The 19,912-nt window shown below is 44.0% G+C and overlaps 1 protein-coding gene across 1 annotated transcript in view; it reads right to left on the bottom strand.

Annotated features, from left to right (window-relative positions):
• Positions 1 to 4,870: 4,870 nt before the first annotated feature.
• LOC126458268 (esterase E4-like) overlaps positions 4,871 to 19,912 on the bottom strand; it is a 32,023-nt gene continuing 16,981 nt past the window's right edge. The window contains exons 3-9 of the mRNA XM_050095194.1: positions 18,302 to 18,464; positions 12,702 to 12,887; positions 6,170 to 6,360; positions 5,862 to 6,036; positions 5,607 to 5,785; positions 5,372 to 5,519; positions 4,871 to 5,025 (exon numbers count right to left, since the gene is read on the bottom strand). Coding sequence (XP_049951151.1) covers positions 4,886 to 5,025; positions 5,372 to 5,519; positions 5,607 to 5,785; positions 5,862 to 6,036; positions 6,170 to 6,360; positions 12,702 to 12,887; positions 18,302 to 18,464 — 1,182 coding nt within the window. The 3' untranslated portion in view covers positions 4,871 to 4,885. The remainder of the gene's footprint in view (positions 5,026 to 5,371; positions 5,520 to 5,606; positions 5,786 to 5,861; positions 6,037 to 6,169; positions 6,361 to 12,701; positions 12,888 to 18,301; positions 18,465 to 19,912) is intronic.

The raw sequence follows: 19,912 nt of genomic DNA, 5'->3' as shown, positions 1-19,912 counted from the left end.
AGCTTACTGGATTCTATGCTTGAAACGTTCTCAAGTCACTCACCTATCTGACAATATTCGTCCACAGGGCGCAGTGACGCACCGTGCAAAATGATTTTCCGGAAATCTGCGGGTATTGAATCTTCTCCTTGCTCTTCATCCACGGATTGCAGGATATCGTGCGAGAAAAGGGCAAGTTGAGGTCCGGACGAGTGAAGCCTTGTAAGTCCGTGATGATCTATTGAAAGAAGTTTTTCTGTTCCAAGGAAATTTATTACATTCGAGCTCAGGATACGCTCAAGAACTCTGCAGCAAACAGATTACATCGTTACCGGTTTGTAACCTAGCGGATCCGTTCTCTTACCCTTCTTATACAACAGGAGTCACCTGCGCTTTTTCCGGAGACTCGTGACTCTCCGATGGGCGATAGGTTCGCGATAAATACAGGCTAAGTACAGGGTCAATACGGTGCAGCACTCTCTGTACAGCCGAATTGGGATTACATCAGGAAATGGTGACTTATATGTTTTCAGCTCTTTCAGTTGCTTCTCAAGCCCACAGAAGACTGTTTCCATGTCCTCGAAGCTAGCGTGTGTGAGACGGTCAGAACTACGGTATTTCTGCACGATCCTTCTGTGTGATTTCTTAAACGCGAAATTTAAAACTTCAGCTTTTATTGTGCCGTATTCTGTCACCATGTGTAACTTGTCTGCAAGTGCCTGAATAGAAGCCATCAATCCGTTTAGCGATGTTATGCAGGACCAGAATTTTCTCGGATTCTCGGCAAAATCTTACTCCAACGAATGACAATAGAACTTGTATGCTTCACGCAACGTTATTTTTATAAACGAACGAATTTTTATTAAATTTTGTTTGTCGAAATATCTGCGATTTTTGTAAGTAAGAGTGCAAGAATTTGTGTTTTTCAGCATTTTTCCGAATTTTGTTATTAAACTATGGAGGGTCTTTTTCGTCCATAATCCACTTATTCAGCACAACTTCTCGAAAACGCAATTTAGAGTCAGTTTAAAATTTGCTCAGAATTCCTCTACGTCCATCATACTGGAATTAATGATGACCACTCTTTTTTTTAAATAGGATGCTTATTTGCTCGTTCCAGCATAAAAATCTCATAGTCTACTCGATGGATTTATTAACTTTACTAATAGTCGTCGCTGTGATTATAACACTATCACTAATCCCTGTCTCTTAACCGACTCCGTCGATAAATTCAGGCCTGTTTGTGGCAACAAGATCCAAAATATTTTTGTTGCGTGTGGTCTGTCGAATTCACTGCCCGAAACAGTATTCGAATCAGAGATACTCAAAAGACTATCTCTCTGCACCACCTGCAGTAAATCCATATACGTCGCAGTCTATACTCGGTACGTTCAAGTCGCATTCAATTGTGCTGAGGTGATAAAGGTCATGGGTACAGCGATATGCACATATACGGATGGCGGTAGTATTGCGTTCACAAGATATAAATCGGCAGTGCATTGGCGGATCTGTCATTTGTACTCAGGTGATTCAATGAAAAGTTTTCCGACGTGATTATGGCCGAACGACGGGAACTGACAGACTGTGAACGTGGAATGGTAATTGGAGCTACACACATGGGACATTCCATTTCGGACATCGTTGGGGAATTCAGTATTCCGAGAACCACAGAGTCAAAAGTGTGCCGAGAATACCAAATTTCAAGCATTACTTCTCAAAACGGACACGCAGTAGCCGAAGGCCCTCAGTGAACGACCGAGAATAACTGTGTTTTCGTTTAGTTGTCAGTGCTAACAGACAAGCAACACTGTGTGAAATAACTGCAAAAATCGATTTGGGACGTACGACGAACACACCCTTTAAGACAGTGCGGTGAAATTTAGCCTTGCTGGGCTATGGCAGCTGCCAATGAACCATATCAGTTGGACGCTAGGCATCTGGAAGACCGTGGCCAGGTCAGATTAGTTCCGGTTTCAGTTAGTAAGAGCTGATGGTATGGTGGAAGTGGAGTCGAGACCCTACGAAACCATGGACCCAAGTTGTCAAGAAGGCACTGTGCAGGCTGGTGGTAGCTTCATAATGGTGTGCGATGTGTTTGCGTGAAATGGACTGGTCTAATTGAATCGAAAATTCACTGGAATTGACTATGTCCGGCCATTCAGGACTTCATGTTTCAAACAATGATGGAATTTTTATGTGTGGCAACGCGCCATGTCACCGGGTCGCAGCTATTCGCGATTGGTTTGAGTTGCATTCTGGACAATTCGAGGGTATGATTCGGTCACCCGGGTCGCCCGACATGAATCCCATCGAACATTTATGGGACACAATCGAGAGGTCAGTACGTGCAAAAACTTCCGCACCGGCAACACTTTCGCAATAATGGACGGCTATAAAGGCAGCTTGGTTCAATATATGTGCAGGGGACTTTCAACGACACATGCTGGCAAACTGACGGCCAAAATATTTTTCAAATAAGCTAACGACCTGAAACAAAAAGTCCTATAGGAATAGATTTTTCTTCCTGGTATCTTCTTCGCTACAGAACAAGGTGATACAATAATAAGACACTGAACTCTTATTCGGAGTGACGCTAACTAAAATCGCCGATACGCCATTCAGATTTTGTTTCTCCGTGGTGTGCCAACATAAAGGGAAATTGCCGGGATATTTCCTTTGAATAGCCATCCTTCCCCTTCCCAGTTTGTGTTTGGTCACTAATGACCCCGTCGTCGACGGGACATTGAAGTCTAATAATCTCCTGCCCTTCTTTGCTCTAGTTCGCCTGAAGGTAACAGAAATTTTAATTAGAATGGTGTCCCTATTTTATTTTAACGAGTGGCGCCACGGCCAGTTTAGTGAGGAACGAGAGATGTGAAAAATGATGGTCGTTGTGTATTGATAAAAAGTTCTATTACTCTCTGAACATGGCGTTTTTAGTTTGTATTGGTGCCTGCCTTGCCGTTAGATTCACCGTCGAACTTAGTGGTCTATTGATAAAGCGCGTACTGGAGTACCAAGAGTTACGGCATCGAATCCCGGTCGGACCGCGGAAATTTTAAGTCTAGCCTTCACCTCTCGACAATGTCCGCCCTGGTAGCTGAGTGGTCAGCGTGACAGACTGTCAATCCTAAGGGCCCGGGTTCGATTCCCGGCTGGGTCGGAGATTTTCTCCGCTCAGGGAGTGGTGTTGTGTTGTCCTAATCATCATCATTTCATCCCCATCGACGCGCAGGTCGCCGAAGTGGCGTCAAATCGAAAGACCTGCACCAGGCGAACGGTCTACCCGACGGGAGGCCCTAGCCACACGACATTTCCATTTATACCTCTCGACAATGTGTGAAGTTGTCAGGGACGACACGTGGTTCGCGTTCCGCGTTAGACTGTAGGCCCCCTTTCGGAACACTGGGGTAGATTAGGGGCGTTCAAGTCACTGAAGCCGCATCCAATCTAAATACCAGCCAGACGAAACTGTTAATATTATTATTATTATTATTATTAGCTGGACAAGGTTCGTCAGTCACAAGACATTTTCTGGATCTGTTTGGGGAAACTTCAGAATACAATACAGAAATTACGATGCTTCGAAATGAACTGGAACCAAGTTCGATGCAGATACGAGACGCTCTACGAACATGTGGGTTCACGTGATATCGGCGACTACGAGCACGTTGAATGAAAAGGAAACGCGAAGTCCAAGGACCTAGTTTGTAACCAACAGTAAAAACACTTGTCTCTCTCTAAATGGATGATGGTAGTTACAGCTTATTGAGGCGAATGCCACGAACTTAAAACAAGGGCTGTCTATCGCTTTTTGAGTGAAATTGATTAGAAAATTAATCTCTGACCGCTTTGCATGACTCATGGTTGATGTATGCACCTTTTGTTCTGACACAAATTCTCTCCTACTTTCGAAACTCTTAACAATCAGTTGCAATACTTGCTATTAAATCATAAAGTTCTGATACAACACAAATAAAATAAAATTTCAGTATTAGGATCAGGGGAGAATTGAGTGTAAGCAGGACAAACAATGTACTACCTTGCCGGCCGGAGTGGCCGAGCGGTTCTAGGTGCTACAGTCTGGAGCCGCGCGACCTCTACGGTCGCAGGTTCGAATCCTGCCTCGGGCATGCCATTTGATGTCCTTAGGTTAGTTAGGTTTAAGTAGTTCTAAGTTCTAGGGGACTGATGACCTCAGACGTTAAGTCCCATAGTGCTCATAGCCATTTGAACCATTTTTGTATTACCTTTAGAAATAACTTCATCAGCAAAAAATTCACTTTCTTCTAGGAACATTAGAGGATAGAAGACTGCACTTCCCTCTTTCTCTCTCTTTGTGTGTGTGTGTGTGTGTGTGTGTGTGTGTGTGTGTGTTCACGCGCGCGTGTGTTCAAAAAAATGTTCAAATGTGTGTGAAATCTTATGGGACTTAACTGCTAAGGTCATCAGTCCCTGAGCTTACACACTACTTAACCTAAATTATCCTAAGGCCAAACACACACATACCCATGCCCGAGGGAGGACTCGAACCTCCGCCGAGACCAGCCGCACAGTCCATGACTGCAGCACCCTAGACCACTCGGCTAGGCCCGCGCGGCGCGCGCGTGGGTCTATGTGTGTTACTTTTTTGAGATACTGCTCATTTTAGTGCCCCATAATCAGAAATTTGACAAAAGTGATGGTTTGGTGACTTCTACACATGCACATCAACTACCGCTTGAAAATGTCACAAGAGCCAGAACTGACCAGTGGTGGACAACAAACAGTAGTTACGGTCGAGGGAGAAAATGTTCTCGTTTCAGAAATTTATTGTGACTATGATGTCTCAGAAGAAAGGGGAGTAAAATGATACGAAGGGGGGTAAATTGATACTTTTACCAAGCGAGACTGTCTGAACAGTTCCTTACCCTGTCTTCACAAAATTCGCCCACATCGTCGTAAGTCGCTCAAGAGTTTGGATTTCTGGATCACTTTCTTGAAAAAATGGAAAATCCAGCGCTGACAAGTAGAACAAGTAGATTAGCTCGTCATGATGAACAACACCTACGAAAGACGAAAACAAGTGACGTAATTATATTTATTCACGTCATAACGTATTGACTTGGAATACTTATATACTGTTACTGTTAAATGTCAACTTAAAACCTAATCTTATGTTATAGGGATTTTGTTTACATTTATATGCCAGCCATATTATACAGTTTTATGAGTATCCAATTGCGTTAAAAGTCCATTGCTTTGGTCAACAAGTCAGGCTAAGCATTGCGACTAATAATTACATCTGACAGAGATATTAAGAACATTAGTTAATGGCTCCCACAGATAATAACATTGTAAATCTGCAAAAATATGAACGATGAGATAAATCCACTTTGTGGGAAAAACGTACCGTAGGGCGTCGTAGTATTTGGGTAGTAAACGAAGCTGTACCTTCCCTGATAAGAAAATCTGTAAAAGTAAACTGGAAAATCACTAATTCCTGATATTATTTTAGCTGCGCGGTCTTCGCCGAAACATATGATGGAATCTGCATACAGCTGAAAGAAAACGGTTGTATGTGAGTCGTAAATCTGTTTTGCGTTCACTATTTATTACATGAATGTCATACTTGTATTGAACATTACCTTTCCGAGGCCATCGAGTGAGTTATTAGTGATGGGTTGGTTGTTGAGGTAGAAGGCCTTCAACTCTCGGCTAATGTTGCGGGAGCGCTCCGTACCTCTTTCGTACATGAATGATATTGGAGCGACAGTCTCGAAGTTTTCATACATGTCGTTGGCCCATGTTGAATTTTCAACTACGGCTGAAAAGAATCAGCTACAGTCAGAACTGTTAACATGACTGCGGAAAGAAAGATCTGTACACGTATTAGTACTTACAGAGAGCCTTCCACGAGAATTCGTCCTTTGTGTAGCCAGTCATCCACGGAACTTTCGTGAAGTTCCCGCTCAGTAGCTGTGGATATGGTTCTTGATCAAGATATCTCTCACTGCCGTCATTGAGATCAGGTTCAATTACAGGGTAGTAGATGAGTATCGGATCGTATCCCCATTCCTGTAACATTGCGTATTTAGATGGCTATACTGGGCACGTTGTTCAGGTTTGGGGCTTTTTGTGTCTACATTGTACTATTGGAAAGACTAGTTTAAAGCTACTGTACTGCTGTAGATGTACCTGAGATACTAACCGCTAGTCCGTCTATGGAGTACGCGATTTCTTCCGCTGTCTTCTCGCGCATGCAGTCGGCTATCTGCTGAGAGGTCCCCGTCGGGCAGCCAACGAGTTCCGCGTGCTTTCTCGCCTTCACCACTGGATCTCTGTCAATGTCCCACATTGTGTCAATAGAAGCACTCATTGAAATTGCCCTCTGGAATAAACCTGGAACGAAAGCATATTCGTATCGTGAAAGGTAGCCTTAGATATCAGACATTCGGAGGAAGTTTATCAGCAGGTGCATCGTGACGCATCAGTAAGGGTGACTTATTAGACATCAACAGTGCACTGATGGTCCTCTAAATCTCTTTGTTCTGCGGTGTTTGGTTAAGAAAGATACTCACGTTGTACGTTTGCTTCTATATCCATTACGATAATGTATTAACTGGTGACATTGTACCTTGTCGCCCACTGTGTCATCCAGTATATGTTTTTCCGCCTTCTGTCTGTTGTGCTGTGTTATGGATAGACGACATGAAAGAGCAGAGCATAAATTGCTGCTTGTGAAAAGAGCAGCAATAATATTTGTTTTATTCAGCAGAAAACACCACCATTTGATTGTTTTAAGTACAACCCAGGTTTCGACCTTTTACGCCATTTTCAGGTGCCTGATTTTATGTCTTTAACATATATTGCAGGACGCTTAACATGTTGTCAAGCTCAAAGTTGGCCATAAATTAAGAAAAATATTTGCTCCTAATTTATGGCCAACTTTGAGCTTGACATCATGTTAGTGTCCTGGATTATATGTTAAAGACATAAACTCACATACTGGAAAATGGCATAAACGGCTGAAACCTGAATTGAATTTAAATAAACAATAAAACAGTGAAATGGCGGAGTGTTCCATTAAAAATACTGTATGACCGTTGCTCAGCAACATCAGAAACTTTTTTATAATATTTGTGTTTTTGGTTGTCACAAATATTTAGTTGTCTATTTTCTCCCAGTGTATGTCGCTATATGCAAGGCCCCACTGCTAGACTGGAGATGTTAGCTAGCAGCTTACTGGGTCCACCTCTGTTGAGTTTGGCGGTCGCAATGAGTACCGTCTTTTTGACGTCACTTCCAAGTAAGCAGAGCGTGAAACTAGCTTCGCCCATAGTTCTACGATACTGCCGCTCGCACTGCCATATGGCTGTGGAATCGATGGGTCCAAGACGGCCTTACCCAACATCATCCAGAGTCTCAAAGGCCCACGAGACATGCGCCCGAGAGAACTGGTGTATTGTTTTCTCGGTCGTGAGCGAACGATAAACCACATTGATTGATGAATTCTGGCTGAAGTAGCATGGGACCTGTTATCGCGGCTCAGTTGCACTCGATGGCCAAACAGGTTCGACCATTGTTGTTGTCAGAGGTGGTGCCTCAGTGCACTGAATTACGCACCCTGTACACCCCCCCCCCCCCCCCCCAGATCACCTACAAATTTAATCACGTTTTCTCCCTACTGTACTGTACAGGCACAATAAGTTAAATTTTGGTGTCAGGTATTCTTTATGCTGCTGCAGTTTTATTGGCCAGTACAATACTAACGCAGTTTCCAACTGATTACTTTGGCCGAATAAAATAACTTACATTGAAAATCAATCGATGTAAACTTAATGGAAAAGCTTTCGGTCGTTTTACATCGTCCAGTACAATTGGCGGGATGTGTGTCGCAGGACGGAAGATTCCAGCATAGGGCAGTTACAACGTACATAAAAGATTGTAGAACATTTGTTAAGGCTTTTAGACTTACTCATAGCTTACGTCTTAAAACAAAGGAATCATGTTCTAAACTCAGACAGCCTTTTGTGTTCACTTAATGAAACTGAAACAGATTAAGTTAGCAAAAGTTATTTGGCTCTTATCATGCTGTACACATGAAATGTACACGCAGTTGCAAATATAGACAACTATTAGCTTTATAATGGAATGATGACAATGAAAAGCTGTGCCGAAGCGTTACTCGAAACCGGATTTCTCGCTCATCGCGAGCGGTCGCCTTGGCATTAGGCTATCTGAGCGCGATTCATGGCAGACTCAAATTACTACAAATCGTCAACCACGTGTATACAACCTGTACTCCTACTTCCATTACGTATATTCCCGCAGAAGACAGACATTTCACTTGAAAGTAGCTTGCCCGGTGTCGGCGGATAAATATGATATTGTGGTGCCTGCGTTGTTCAGAAGTTCGTTGCAATGTTGCTCCGGGGGTGTATGCACGTCCGAATGAACATTTCATCGTAATTCGGAATAGCACAGGCACTACACTCTAGCATCGTATCGGAGAAAGACTTACTCACTCGCAGAAGACACCACGCTTATACCGTGTAACACCGCCTCTATCCTTGATAACTGCCTCAATTCGACGAGGAAGGAAGTCAACAAGTTTCTTCAGCTGCGCCATATGCAAGGGAAGTCACTCATTGACGAATGGGGCTACCGAATTGCGGAGGCATTGTTGACTGGTATGTTTCACCCACTTTTCTGAACAGTCCCAGATTTAATCTGCTGCACCCGTTTGCTTCTTCACTGGCCCACTCTAAACTAGGCATAATTTAGAGGGGGCCATCGGAGAATGGGTGTGCATCAAACCAAGAAGGTACATGGGCAGCCTCGTGAACAGGGCTGTTCCCATTGTGGAATATGGGAGTGTCTACAGCATACTAATTATGTAGGTGTGCGACAAAGAGCAACAACTGGTGACTGAGAATATTGAAATAAATATCCTGTTCATGATTACAGTAACCTCAGTGAGTAAACACAGCACATCGTACGAAAATTGCCCCAGAGCATCACACAACCAGCGACGGACCGATCTATAGCCTCCACATATTGCGCGTAAAACCACTTAACTGGATATTCAGGCCACTCGAATCATTGCATGACATGAAAAGAGGCAAAATATTCCCTCTTTGGAGCACACTACACGCCCACAGTCAGTGCGTCTTGAATTTTTGCGTTATGTGGCCCACAGAATACGTGGCGCTTTATGTAACGGTCTCAACAAAGGACCTTTGCGAAGTACCCGACTGCAAAAGTTTTCTGCATGCAATTTGGAGGGATCTTCGTTTACTGACATCGCCACTTCCCGTCGTTTTTGAAACAGACACTCACTGACAAGGCATGACACTTCTTCTCCAGTCCATGACCGTTAGAATCCAGTTACGACCACTGTTCTTACACCGTCTGACATGGCTACGTTTACTACTCCATTCCTTTGTAAATAGGTTGTACAGTCGCCATTCATACACGTTGTGGTTATGGATGAATCCAGACACGATAGTCTCCTTTTTGCCATTATGTTGCGTCTCCATGTCGAGCCACTTTAATGCTGTGATGGCATACAACCGATTCGGATTGTCTGGATTGGCATCAGCGGTGGACTGTCACGTGGCAGCCTAGTAGCTGTTGTACACTACCCCCAGAGCACCAAAGAGACCAGCGTGTTGTTCAAACGGAGTCACTAATATACTGACGGAGGAAAAGTCTCAACACCAAGACGGAGTTTCCGACATAAACAAAAATTGGTAGGCGTGTTTCTACAACTGAAAGATTATGTCCATTTAAATTTTGCACCAATCTCATAGCAGTGTCGCTAATAGCGCCACTGTGAGGATGCAAATCAGTTTTGTTTTAAGTACGCGCTGTAACGGTTGTGAGACTTAGTTACCTTCCTGATTGGACGTGACGTCGTGTAATAGGGCTACCAAAATCTGGATGTTTCTTCTGCGATATTGCAAAAAAAAAAAAAAAAAAAAAAAAAAAAAAAAAAAAAAAAAAAAAAAAAAAAAAAAAAAAACTTGGGATGAATATAGCCACTGTAGATGATTACTGGCAGTGGTGACCACGCGAATAAAGGGACACAAGAAGATCGAGCTCCAGACGCCCACGTGGCCCTACAGAGAGGGAAGACCATCTTGTTTGGCTTATGGCTCTGGCGCATCGTACTGCATCCACAGCAGCAATTTCAGCAGCAGTTCGCACCACAGTGACGCAACGAACTGTTACAAATCGCTTACTGCAAGGATAGCTCCGAGCCAGACGCTCTGTTGCGTGTATTCCACTGACCTCAAACCACCGCCAGTTGGGACTTCAGTGGTGTCAAGCGAAAACTTACTACACTACTGGCCATTAAAATTGCTACACCAAGAAGAATTGCAGATGATAAACGGGTATTCATTGGACAAATAAACACGCAATTTGGGTGCATATATCTTGAGAAATCAGTACCCAGAACAACCAGCTCTGGCCGTAATAACGGCCTTGATACGCCTGGGCATTGAGTCAAACAGAGCTTGGATGGCGTGTACAGGTACACCTCCTGCCCATGCAGCTTCAACGCTATACCACAGTTCATCAAGAGTAGTGACTGGCGTATTGTGACGAGCCAGTTGCTGGGCCACCTTTGATCAGACGTTTTCAGTTGGTGTGAGATCTGGAGAATGTGCTGGCCACGGCAGCAGTCGAAAATTTTCTGTATCCAGAAAGGCCCGTGCAGGACCTGAAACATGCGGTGGTGCACTATCCTGCTGAAATGTAGGGTTCGCAGGGATCGAATGAAGGGTAGAGCCACTGGTCGTAATACATCTGTAATGTAACGTTCACTGTTCAAAGTGCCGTCAATGCGAACAAGAGGTAACCGAGACGTGTAACTAATTGCACCCCATACCATCACGCCGGGTAATACGCCAGTATGACGATGACGAATACACGCTTCCAATGTGTGTTCGCCGCGATGACGCCAAACACGGGTGCTACCATCGTGATGTGTGTAAACAGAACCTGGATTCATCCGAAAAAATGACGCTTTGCCATTCGTGCACCCAGGTTCGTCGTTGAGTACACCATCGCAGGCGCTCCTGTCTGTGATGCCGAGTCAAGGGTAACCGCAGCCGTGGTCTCCGGCCTGATAGTCCATGCTGCTGCAAACGTCGTCGAACTGTTCGTGCAGATGGTTGTTGTCTTGCAAACGTCCCCATCTGTTGACTCAGGGATCGAGACGTGGCTGCACGATCCGTTACAGCCGTGCGGATAAGATGCCTGTCATCTCGAATGCTAGTGATACGAGGCCATTGGGATCCAGCACGGCGTTCCGTATTACCCTCCAGAACCCACCGATTCCACATTGGGCTAACAGTCATTGGATCTCGACCAACGCGAGCAGCAATGTCACGATACGATAAACCGCAATCGCGATAGGCTACAATCCGACCTTTATCAGAGTCGGAAACGTGTTGTGGGTGTTCAAATGTGTGTGAAATCTTATTGGACTTAACTGCTAAGGTCATCAGTCCCTAAGCTTACACACTACTTAACCTAAGTCATCCTAAGGACAAAACACACACATCCATGCCCGAGGGAGGACTCGAACCTCCACCGGGACCAGCCGCACAGTCTATGACTGCAGCGCCCTAGACCGCTCGGCTGATCCCGCGCGGCCGGAAACGTGATGGTACGCATTTCTCCTCCTTACACGACGCATCACAACAACGTTTCACCAGGCAATGCCGGTCAACTGCTGTTTGTGCATGAGAAATCGGTTGGAAACTTTCCTCATGTCCGCACATTGTAGGTGTCGCCACCGGCGCCAACCTTGTGTGAATGCTCTGAAAAGCTAATCATTTGCATATCACAGCATCTTCTTCCTGGCGGTTAAATTTTGCGTCTGTAGCACGTCGTCTTCGTGGTGTAGCAATTTTAATGGCCAGTAGTGTAGAAGGCAAGGTGCAGGTCTGTTGTGTTTTCAGATTAAAGTGGTTCTGCCTCGCTGCCAGTTATGAGCGTGTGTTGGTTAGTAGAGGCAAGTTGATGGTCTGCAACCAACCTGTCTGGGTGCTGAACACACTGGACCTGCACCTGCAGTTATGGTCTGGGCCGCGATTTCGTATGGCAGCAGGAGCACTCTCGCGTTTATGACTGCAAACTTCCACGTCAGTCTGGTGATTCCACGTTTGTGCAGAAATTCACGAACAGCATTCCAGTGGGTTTTTCCCAACAGGATAACGATCGCCCACATACCGCTGTCGGAACCCGACATGCTGTACAGGGTGTCTACATGTCACCTTGACTTTCTCGATTTGTCTCCACTCGAGAATATATGGGACATCATCAGACGACAACTCCAGTGTCATCCACAAGCAGTGTTAATAGTCCCTGTAATCAGCGACCATGTATAACAGGCAAGGAACACTAGCCCACAAACTGGCATCCGGCAGCCGTAAAACAGAATAGACTCACGTCTATTTACTTGAATTTAACATTCTGGTAGTTACACGAGTTATTCAAACGCTTACATTAATCTGTCATCTTACAATGTTAATCACTTAAGTATGTTCCCTGGGCAGATGTATTCCCAAAAATTCCTTACTCTACATTAATTTAGGTTTGGTGTTGCGATTCTTTTCAGTCAGTGTATTTTGTCTGGTGAGCTAATGTATCACTTGAAACGTAACGTAAATCAAGAAGTGGTAGATGAAGGTTTACTGAGTGTCATGAAACATGCTACATGAACTTACCCCTCGTCATTGGGGACAACATGTGGAAAAACACGCTTGCTCCTCCAACGCTGTATCCAGCAATCGTCACGCTAGATGGGTTGCCACCGAACGCATCGATGTTTTCATTTACCCAGCGGAGAGCAGCAACCTGATCCTTCATCGCGTAGTTGCCTTTCAGCACGCCATCGCCCGTACTCATAAGACCTAAGGACATATTACTTATATTTAATAAGAAATGGCTGGAATGTCGCATACAGTATTTGCAGTATCACCATTTGAAATCATGCCATGTATAGTCAGAAAATTAAAATAAATACAAACGAGACTAAGAGAATGGTAAAAGATAAGCCAAACAGACAAGTAAGGGCAAATATTAAGAAAGGAAATAAGATGCTAGTGCATGTGAATATCTCTTGGTTCTTGATATGTAGCGTAACAAATGACAACGGAAGTACAATGAATATTAAAATAACACTGTAATAACTAAATAACAATACAGAAATAAGATTAATTTATTAACGAACAACCACTTTCACACAGAAACATGAAAAAAATCATCAAGGTATTGGTATGGAGTACTCTAAGCTATGGTTGTGAAGGGTTGACTCTGGTGAAACAAGAAAAAAATTACAAGTTGTAGAAACTTTGATGGAGAGAAAAGCCACAAAATATCCAGAACTGATAGAAAACCTAATGAACAGATAATAAGAGAAATTAAAGAGAAAATCAATTAACATGATACAAAGAAGAAAATATAAATTAAGTGAATACGTAATTCATCATGAGAGCTTCATAGAAAACACTTTGGAAAAAAATATCCTGGAAAAAAAATCAAGAGGCAGTCCCAGGGCAGCTACATTACTAAGTGTCATCGGTGGAATGAGCTGCAGCAACTACACACGTCAATATAAGTTTTGCATAACCACTTTATTTCGAAATTCATGGAACGGAAAACCAAAACTGGCTCTGAGGCATGCATATATATCCATTTGCAGTGTGTAATTTAAAAAAAAAATCATTTGTTTAACGATAAAATCGTCTGTTTTCCATGGGGGTTTTTGACAGCACTTCTGAGCAACATCAATACATGGGGGACCTTCCCCCTTGTTTGGATACAGGCTTGAATGTGTCGCGGCATACCATCGATGAATTCATCATACCATCCCTGGTCCAAATTTTCCTACTGTCCACTGGCGATTCTGCATACGTCACGCAAAGTATGTGGCCGTTACCAACTTCAGAAAACAGCTCGAGTCAATCGATGCCACACATGTTCTACTGGGTTCAAGTGCAGTAATTGTCAGATCACATCAGTCTAGCATGATGAAGGGAAGTGTCTACGAGAACAGCACGATGAGCACGCGTCTTATCATCCATCAAGACTAAATGTTGGCGATATGGCCCCACTATTTGGTTGCGGAATCTCGTCACTGTACCGTAGAGCAGTTGGTTGTCCTCAACAACCACGAGAGGTGTGCGGTGTCCCCCATGTAATACCACTCAGAACATCACTCCACCATCACTTTGTTGCACATGGGACACAGTGTTGGAGGCGTTCTACGTTATCGTATTGTTTCCGAACATGTTATCTGCTATCATCAGGGTTCAAACAGATCCGAGTTTCGTCCGTAAACAACACACGACGCCAATCATGGGGCGACTTCTTGCCCATCTGTAAAGGAGCCCATGGGTGTTGTGAAGTAGGGGTACAATGTGATGCTCGCCGCGGTTATCAATAATCGAGGGTAGAATCACGCAATCGTCTCCTTACAGTCTGACGTCCAGTAGTCTTTTGAACGCCGAAATCAGGGAGCACTCATCCCACGGTTTCTTTGCCATACATATCGATCATCCTGGGCGCACACATCGCGTCGAAGGTAATGCGGAGAAGTTCGATGGTTTTTTTCTGGAAGTGACTAGTCGGATCGCCTTCTATTTCCCGGTACGCAGCGTCACCAAGAAATTCATAAAGTTCCTATTTGTATTCTGCGCGCAGGAGCAACACAGTAGCGTTTCTTTGCCAGCGTGAAGGACGACCAATTCCAGATCGTCGAGTTAAACAGGCGGGTGGCCCGCTCTTCCGGCGTGCTCGTGTGTTGTGTGTTCCACGTGAGCGTGCTACACGTTTCATGGCGTATTTATTCCGCCTCGTTGACAGTGGCTTGTTGCACGCTGCTTATAATGACCGCAATCGGTAGTGTGTTGGAGTTGGGGAAAATTTAATGCTTTCCCGAGTACCGGCATTGCTGCACAGATGATCGCTTCTCCGTATAAGGTTGATTACAGCTGGCTTTGGCGGTCCTTGCGTATTTCTGGAGTGCGTATCCGTGTCTCATATACAGCCTCTTCATTTTCCTCCATGTTCATATTCCCCCGACAAAAGTAACCCAGAGACGTTAGGGCAGCATATCGTTATGGCCATGGCACTGTATAAACAATCGATCATGGACAGTATAATTAACATAGTGCCCAACACATAAAAATGTGCAAGGATTAGGTCGTGCTAGAACCGTAACTATTCTCAAACTGGTAGATGAGTATATAAGGGAAAAGAAAGGAAGACTAATGTTTAACGTTCCGTCGACAACGAAATCATTGGCGACGGAACACGGAATTGGTTTAGGGAAGGATGGGGAAGGAAAATGGTCGTTCCCTTTCAAGGTCACCACACCGGCATTTTCCTGGGGTGATTTAGGGAAATAACGGAGAACGTAAACCAGGGTGGCCAGATGCGGGTTTCAAACGTGATCCTCCCGAAAGTGAGTCCAGTTTGTTAACCACTGCGATAGCTTGATGAGCACAGAAGATACTGGAACTCTCTTGGATGAAAAGGATTAATCAGAGAAATTTTAGATGTTTTCATTTCTGTTTCTAAATAGTTCATATGACGGTACTTTTGCTCAATAAACGAACGTATAAGTTTACAGCTTTACAAAGCACGGTTTAGATCATACGCTTTTGCTTTAAGCCCTTATAGAATCATGGATCTGTCTTGAGGCACCTTAATTTAGCATTGGTATATCAATGAATCAGGCAACGAATTAAGAAATGGACTGAGAATATTAAAGGAGAAACATTCAGAATATGATAATACATCGTTGTTCTGAACATTTTTACATACAAGCTGTTTACTATATGAAATAAAATCGTCATAATTCTTGAACCGGTGGGTTAGGACGTTCAGAATGTACGGTTGGCCGCGGGGCATGATGGGAATTAGTATGCACATGCATGGTTTGGCGCATTTGGCCAAGCAAAACTGGCGCATTTGGGGGACTGAGAATCTGCATTTCGCGATCGAGAAGTCTCTTCACCGTCAACGGGTGACTGTGTGATGTACGATGCCCAGTCACGGAATAATCGATGCGATGTTCCTTGATAGCACGGTGACTACCAAACGGTATTCAGAATGAGATTTTCACTCTGCAGCGCAGTGTGCGCTGATATGAAACTTCCTGCCAGATTAAAACTGTGTGCGGGACCGAGACTCAAACTCGGGACCTTTGCCTTTCGCTGGCAAGTGCTCTACCAGCTGAGCTACCCCAGCACGACTCACGCCCAGTCCTCACAGCTTTACTTCTGCCATTATCTCGTTTCCTACCTTCCAAACTTTACAGAAGCTCCCCTGCGATCTCTGCAGAACTAGCAGTCCTGAAAGAAAGGGTATTGCGGAGACATGGCTTAGTCACAGCCTGGGGGATGTTTCCAGAATAAGTTTTTCGCTCTGCAGCGGAGTGTGCGCTGATATGAAACTTCCTGGCAGATTAAAACTGTGTGCCGGACCGAGACTCGAACTCGGGACCTTTGCCTTTTGTGGGCAAGGATTGCAGGAGAGCTGTAAAGTTTGGAAGGTAGGAGACGAGACACTGGCAGAAGTAAAGCTGTGAGGACGGTGTGTGAGTCGTGCTTGGGTAGCTCAGCTGGTAGAGCACTTGCCCGCAAAATGCAAAGGTCCCGAGTTCGAGTCTCGGTCGGGCACACAGTTTTAATCTGCCAGGAAGTTTCATACCAAACGGTATGTTAGGTTTTAGAAGATGTTTCATCCCCATTATCCAAAGTGTTATATCCTAGCCAGTAATGCCAACCGAGCCCGCTGCCAAAAGGTTGGCAGCATCAAAGTCCGGACGCCGTCTGCATAAGCAGCGCCAGCGATACAGGAAATCGCCGCAAGCCTGCGCGCGCCACCACTGGCTTCTGGCTTCTTAAGCGCTGGAGTCGCGAGCGCTAGGAGTTCTGTATTCGCCACTCAGTTGTATACTCGCCACCGAATTGTGTACTTGCTAGTCAGTCGTGTGTTCATCGCAGCAGAGTTGTTGTTTGTCGTCAGCCGACGCTGACCTAGCCGCTCCGACTCGAACTAGACAGATTTCTGTAGACACGGAGTTCACTATTGTCTTGCTGTATCTTCGTTAATAAAGATAAGTACCGACTTTTATTTAATCAGAGTGTTTGGGTTTTCATCTTTCTGTTCACTGTTCCAGCGGACCGGTCGGCCCGCTGTTAAAAGTGTGGCGGTGACTTCGTAAGCCGTTTCTACAGCGAATTGTTTGTCGCTACGAACACCGCCACAAAACAAAGCGACCCTGATTTCAATAAGATCTGGTTCATGCAAGACGGAGCTCGACGCCATCGAAGCAGGAGAGTTTGATGTTCTGAAGGAGGACTTTAGGGACCACATGCTGGCTCTGGGATACCCAGAGGCCACTGGAATGGGCATCGTTTGGCCGCCATATTCTCCTGATCTGAACACATACAACGCCTTTTTGTAGGAGTATATCAAAGACAAGGCTGTTGGATGCTATGCCATTGAACGTCGGTCAAGACATTTGGTTTCAGCTTGTCGGGGGATCTGGTCACTTTTCACGTCATGTTCGGGAATGCCCGTACCAACGATTCGGACACAAATGGATAGGCCGAGATGGTCCAATCCCATGGCTTCCAGGATCACCGGATTTGACTCAACTGGACTTTTTCATTTGGGGTAGAATGAAGAGTTTGGTTTATTGAGACGCCTGGGGAGGCAGAAGAAGATCATGTGAGATTCGTTGTGGTCGGTACAGGACAGACTACAAAGGCTCTAGGTGTCATGGAGCGAGTGTAGCACGTTCCATTTGTAGATTCAGTGTGTTCACCGAACTTAGTGGTCGCCACATCGAATCTTACCTATAGCGGATCAAAATGCTAACCCTCATTTGAAAAGGATAAAAACGGTTTAACTGTAATCAACAGTGTTTGTGGAAACTGTTTAAGTTTTCTTTTTCTTTCTTTGGTTATTAATGAGTGGAATTGTAAAACAAGTGACGCACTGGGTCACGCTTAATAATTTACGTGTCAGAGTGGTTCCGTTACCAACATGTTTTCAAAAGGTTTTAGGACATGGGTTCCAATTCAGAATATTATCTACTCAGTCCTCTCTAGAAGTCCTAGAAGTTTGTAATGGGAATTTTAGAACACCCTGTATAAAGTTTATAGTCACGTTACATATGCTGAGCAAAATAAATATCATTCTATCGGCCCTACTAAACTAAAAATAATCTTGTAAAACTACAAGAAGTTACAACAGATTTTTGTAATTAACAGTTAATGGGAAAAACGAATACTACGTTGAAAACACTTACCTAGAGCTCCTAGGCGGTAGTTTGCAGTCACGAGTACTATGTCCTGATCCAGAAGATACTGTGGTCCGAGCACTTTGCTTATTGCGGAGAACTCATACCATCCTCCCGGATGTATAAAGAATAGTACTGATCTGTTTGGATGCTCGCAGTCACTACATGGGAGCTGTAAAAGTAAACTATCACATTAATGCTATTGATATACACCCAACATGTACACAAACACATACTCACACGAAACGTCTTAATTAATGTGCCCGACAATAATCAATAGTGACCCGGAAATAAATAAAAATAATTGCAATCCTCCAGTTCCGACCTAGGTTTTTCGGGAGGTTTCCCTTGGTTTTAAGGTGTGTGCCATAACTCTGATACTTCCCTCCCATTCATACCTAGTCGATCGCCATGACACGCTTCCGGAACGCCTGGTATTTGGCCGAAAAGAACCACGACTCCGTAATGAATCTAATCTCAAACAACCCACTCTATCCTGTGGGATAGAGAAGCGTTCATGATACTGCAATTCAGTTATGACGGTCGTGTATTTCTAAGATTATATGTAAATCGGATATACTCAAGAGACATTCATACAATGTGTATCTGCATCGAATAATATATTTTTAAACAATAAAAAGTATGGCTTTCTATTTCTGTTAATATTCATATAAACTTGATTCTCAAACTATATACTTAAAAAAATTACTACTTCTTGCTACAGGGGAAATGGTGCCTCTCTAATTAGCTATTCAGATGGAAGACGAGGTAACATACCTTCGATGAAAAATTTTCGATTTTCGGATAGTTACTTTAAGGAAGTAAAACAGCCTACAGCATCAAATGATAAATTACCCACAATGATGTTGATAACAGACAGTCAGTTATGGAACGTCGTAGCCGATTTCTGACATGCGATGATGCTCCATTACTGCAGCGTGTCCAGTTAATTTATACAGCCATAATCATGGACAAACTGTACCGTAACTGAAAAGAAACATAACATTTTTATGACGTTATCAAGGGCAGTACATCCGACTTACAGAAAATGGTAAAAGAAATGTAACATCAAACACTGAACAGTGTAAATCTGGGAACTCCGAAAAGAAAAATAATTTGGTACGTTTGCAGTGATATGGTTTTACTGGATTTCGCTTGCTGCAGTCAATTAAGCATGAAAAAGAATTAGTAAGAACAGCTCTTGTGGTTAATATCCAGTGGTGTAAGTCGTAGATATTACTTAAATTGAAGAAATTTATCTTACTTTCCTGGTTGAGGACTGTTTAATGAATGCGTAGTTTTAAACATTTCCTCAAGTAACACTACAACTAACAATCCATATCAGCTCACAGGAGCTGGACAAAAACATTGACACACCGACAGGAATGGATGTTTGAACAAAAATGTAAATGTTAGCCAAGCCTGCACGTTGCGCTGTTGTGATTGACCTGAACGGTATCTGTGCAGTCTTCTCAATGCTTTGTGAGTGACATTCGAGGACAGAACAGTGTCCTGTGTAGTCGTGAGCGCATTATGTCGTAGCTAAGGGATTTCGAACAGGGGCAAATTGTTCCTGCTCGTACGATGGGTGTCTCCGTAACCAAGGCAACTGAAGTGTTT

This window comes from Schistocerca serialis, chromosome 2, assembly GCF_023864345.2.
Source record: "Schistocerca serialis cubense isolate TAMUIC-IGC-003099 chromosome 2, iqSchSeri2.2, whole genome shotgun sequence".
Lineage (NCBI taxonomy): Eukaryota > Metazoa > Arthropoda > Insecta > Orthoptera > Acrididae > Schistocerca > Schistocerca serialis.
Note: the sequence above shows the minus strand (reverse complement) of the source record. Positions and strands in the feature narration are given on the sequence as shown.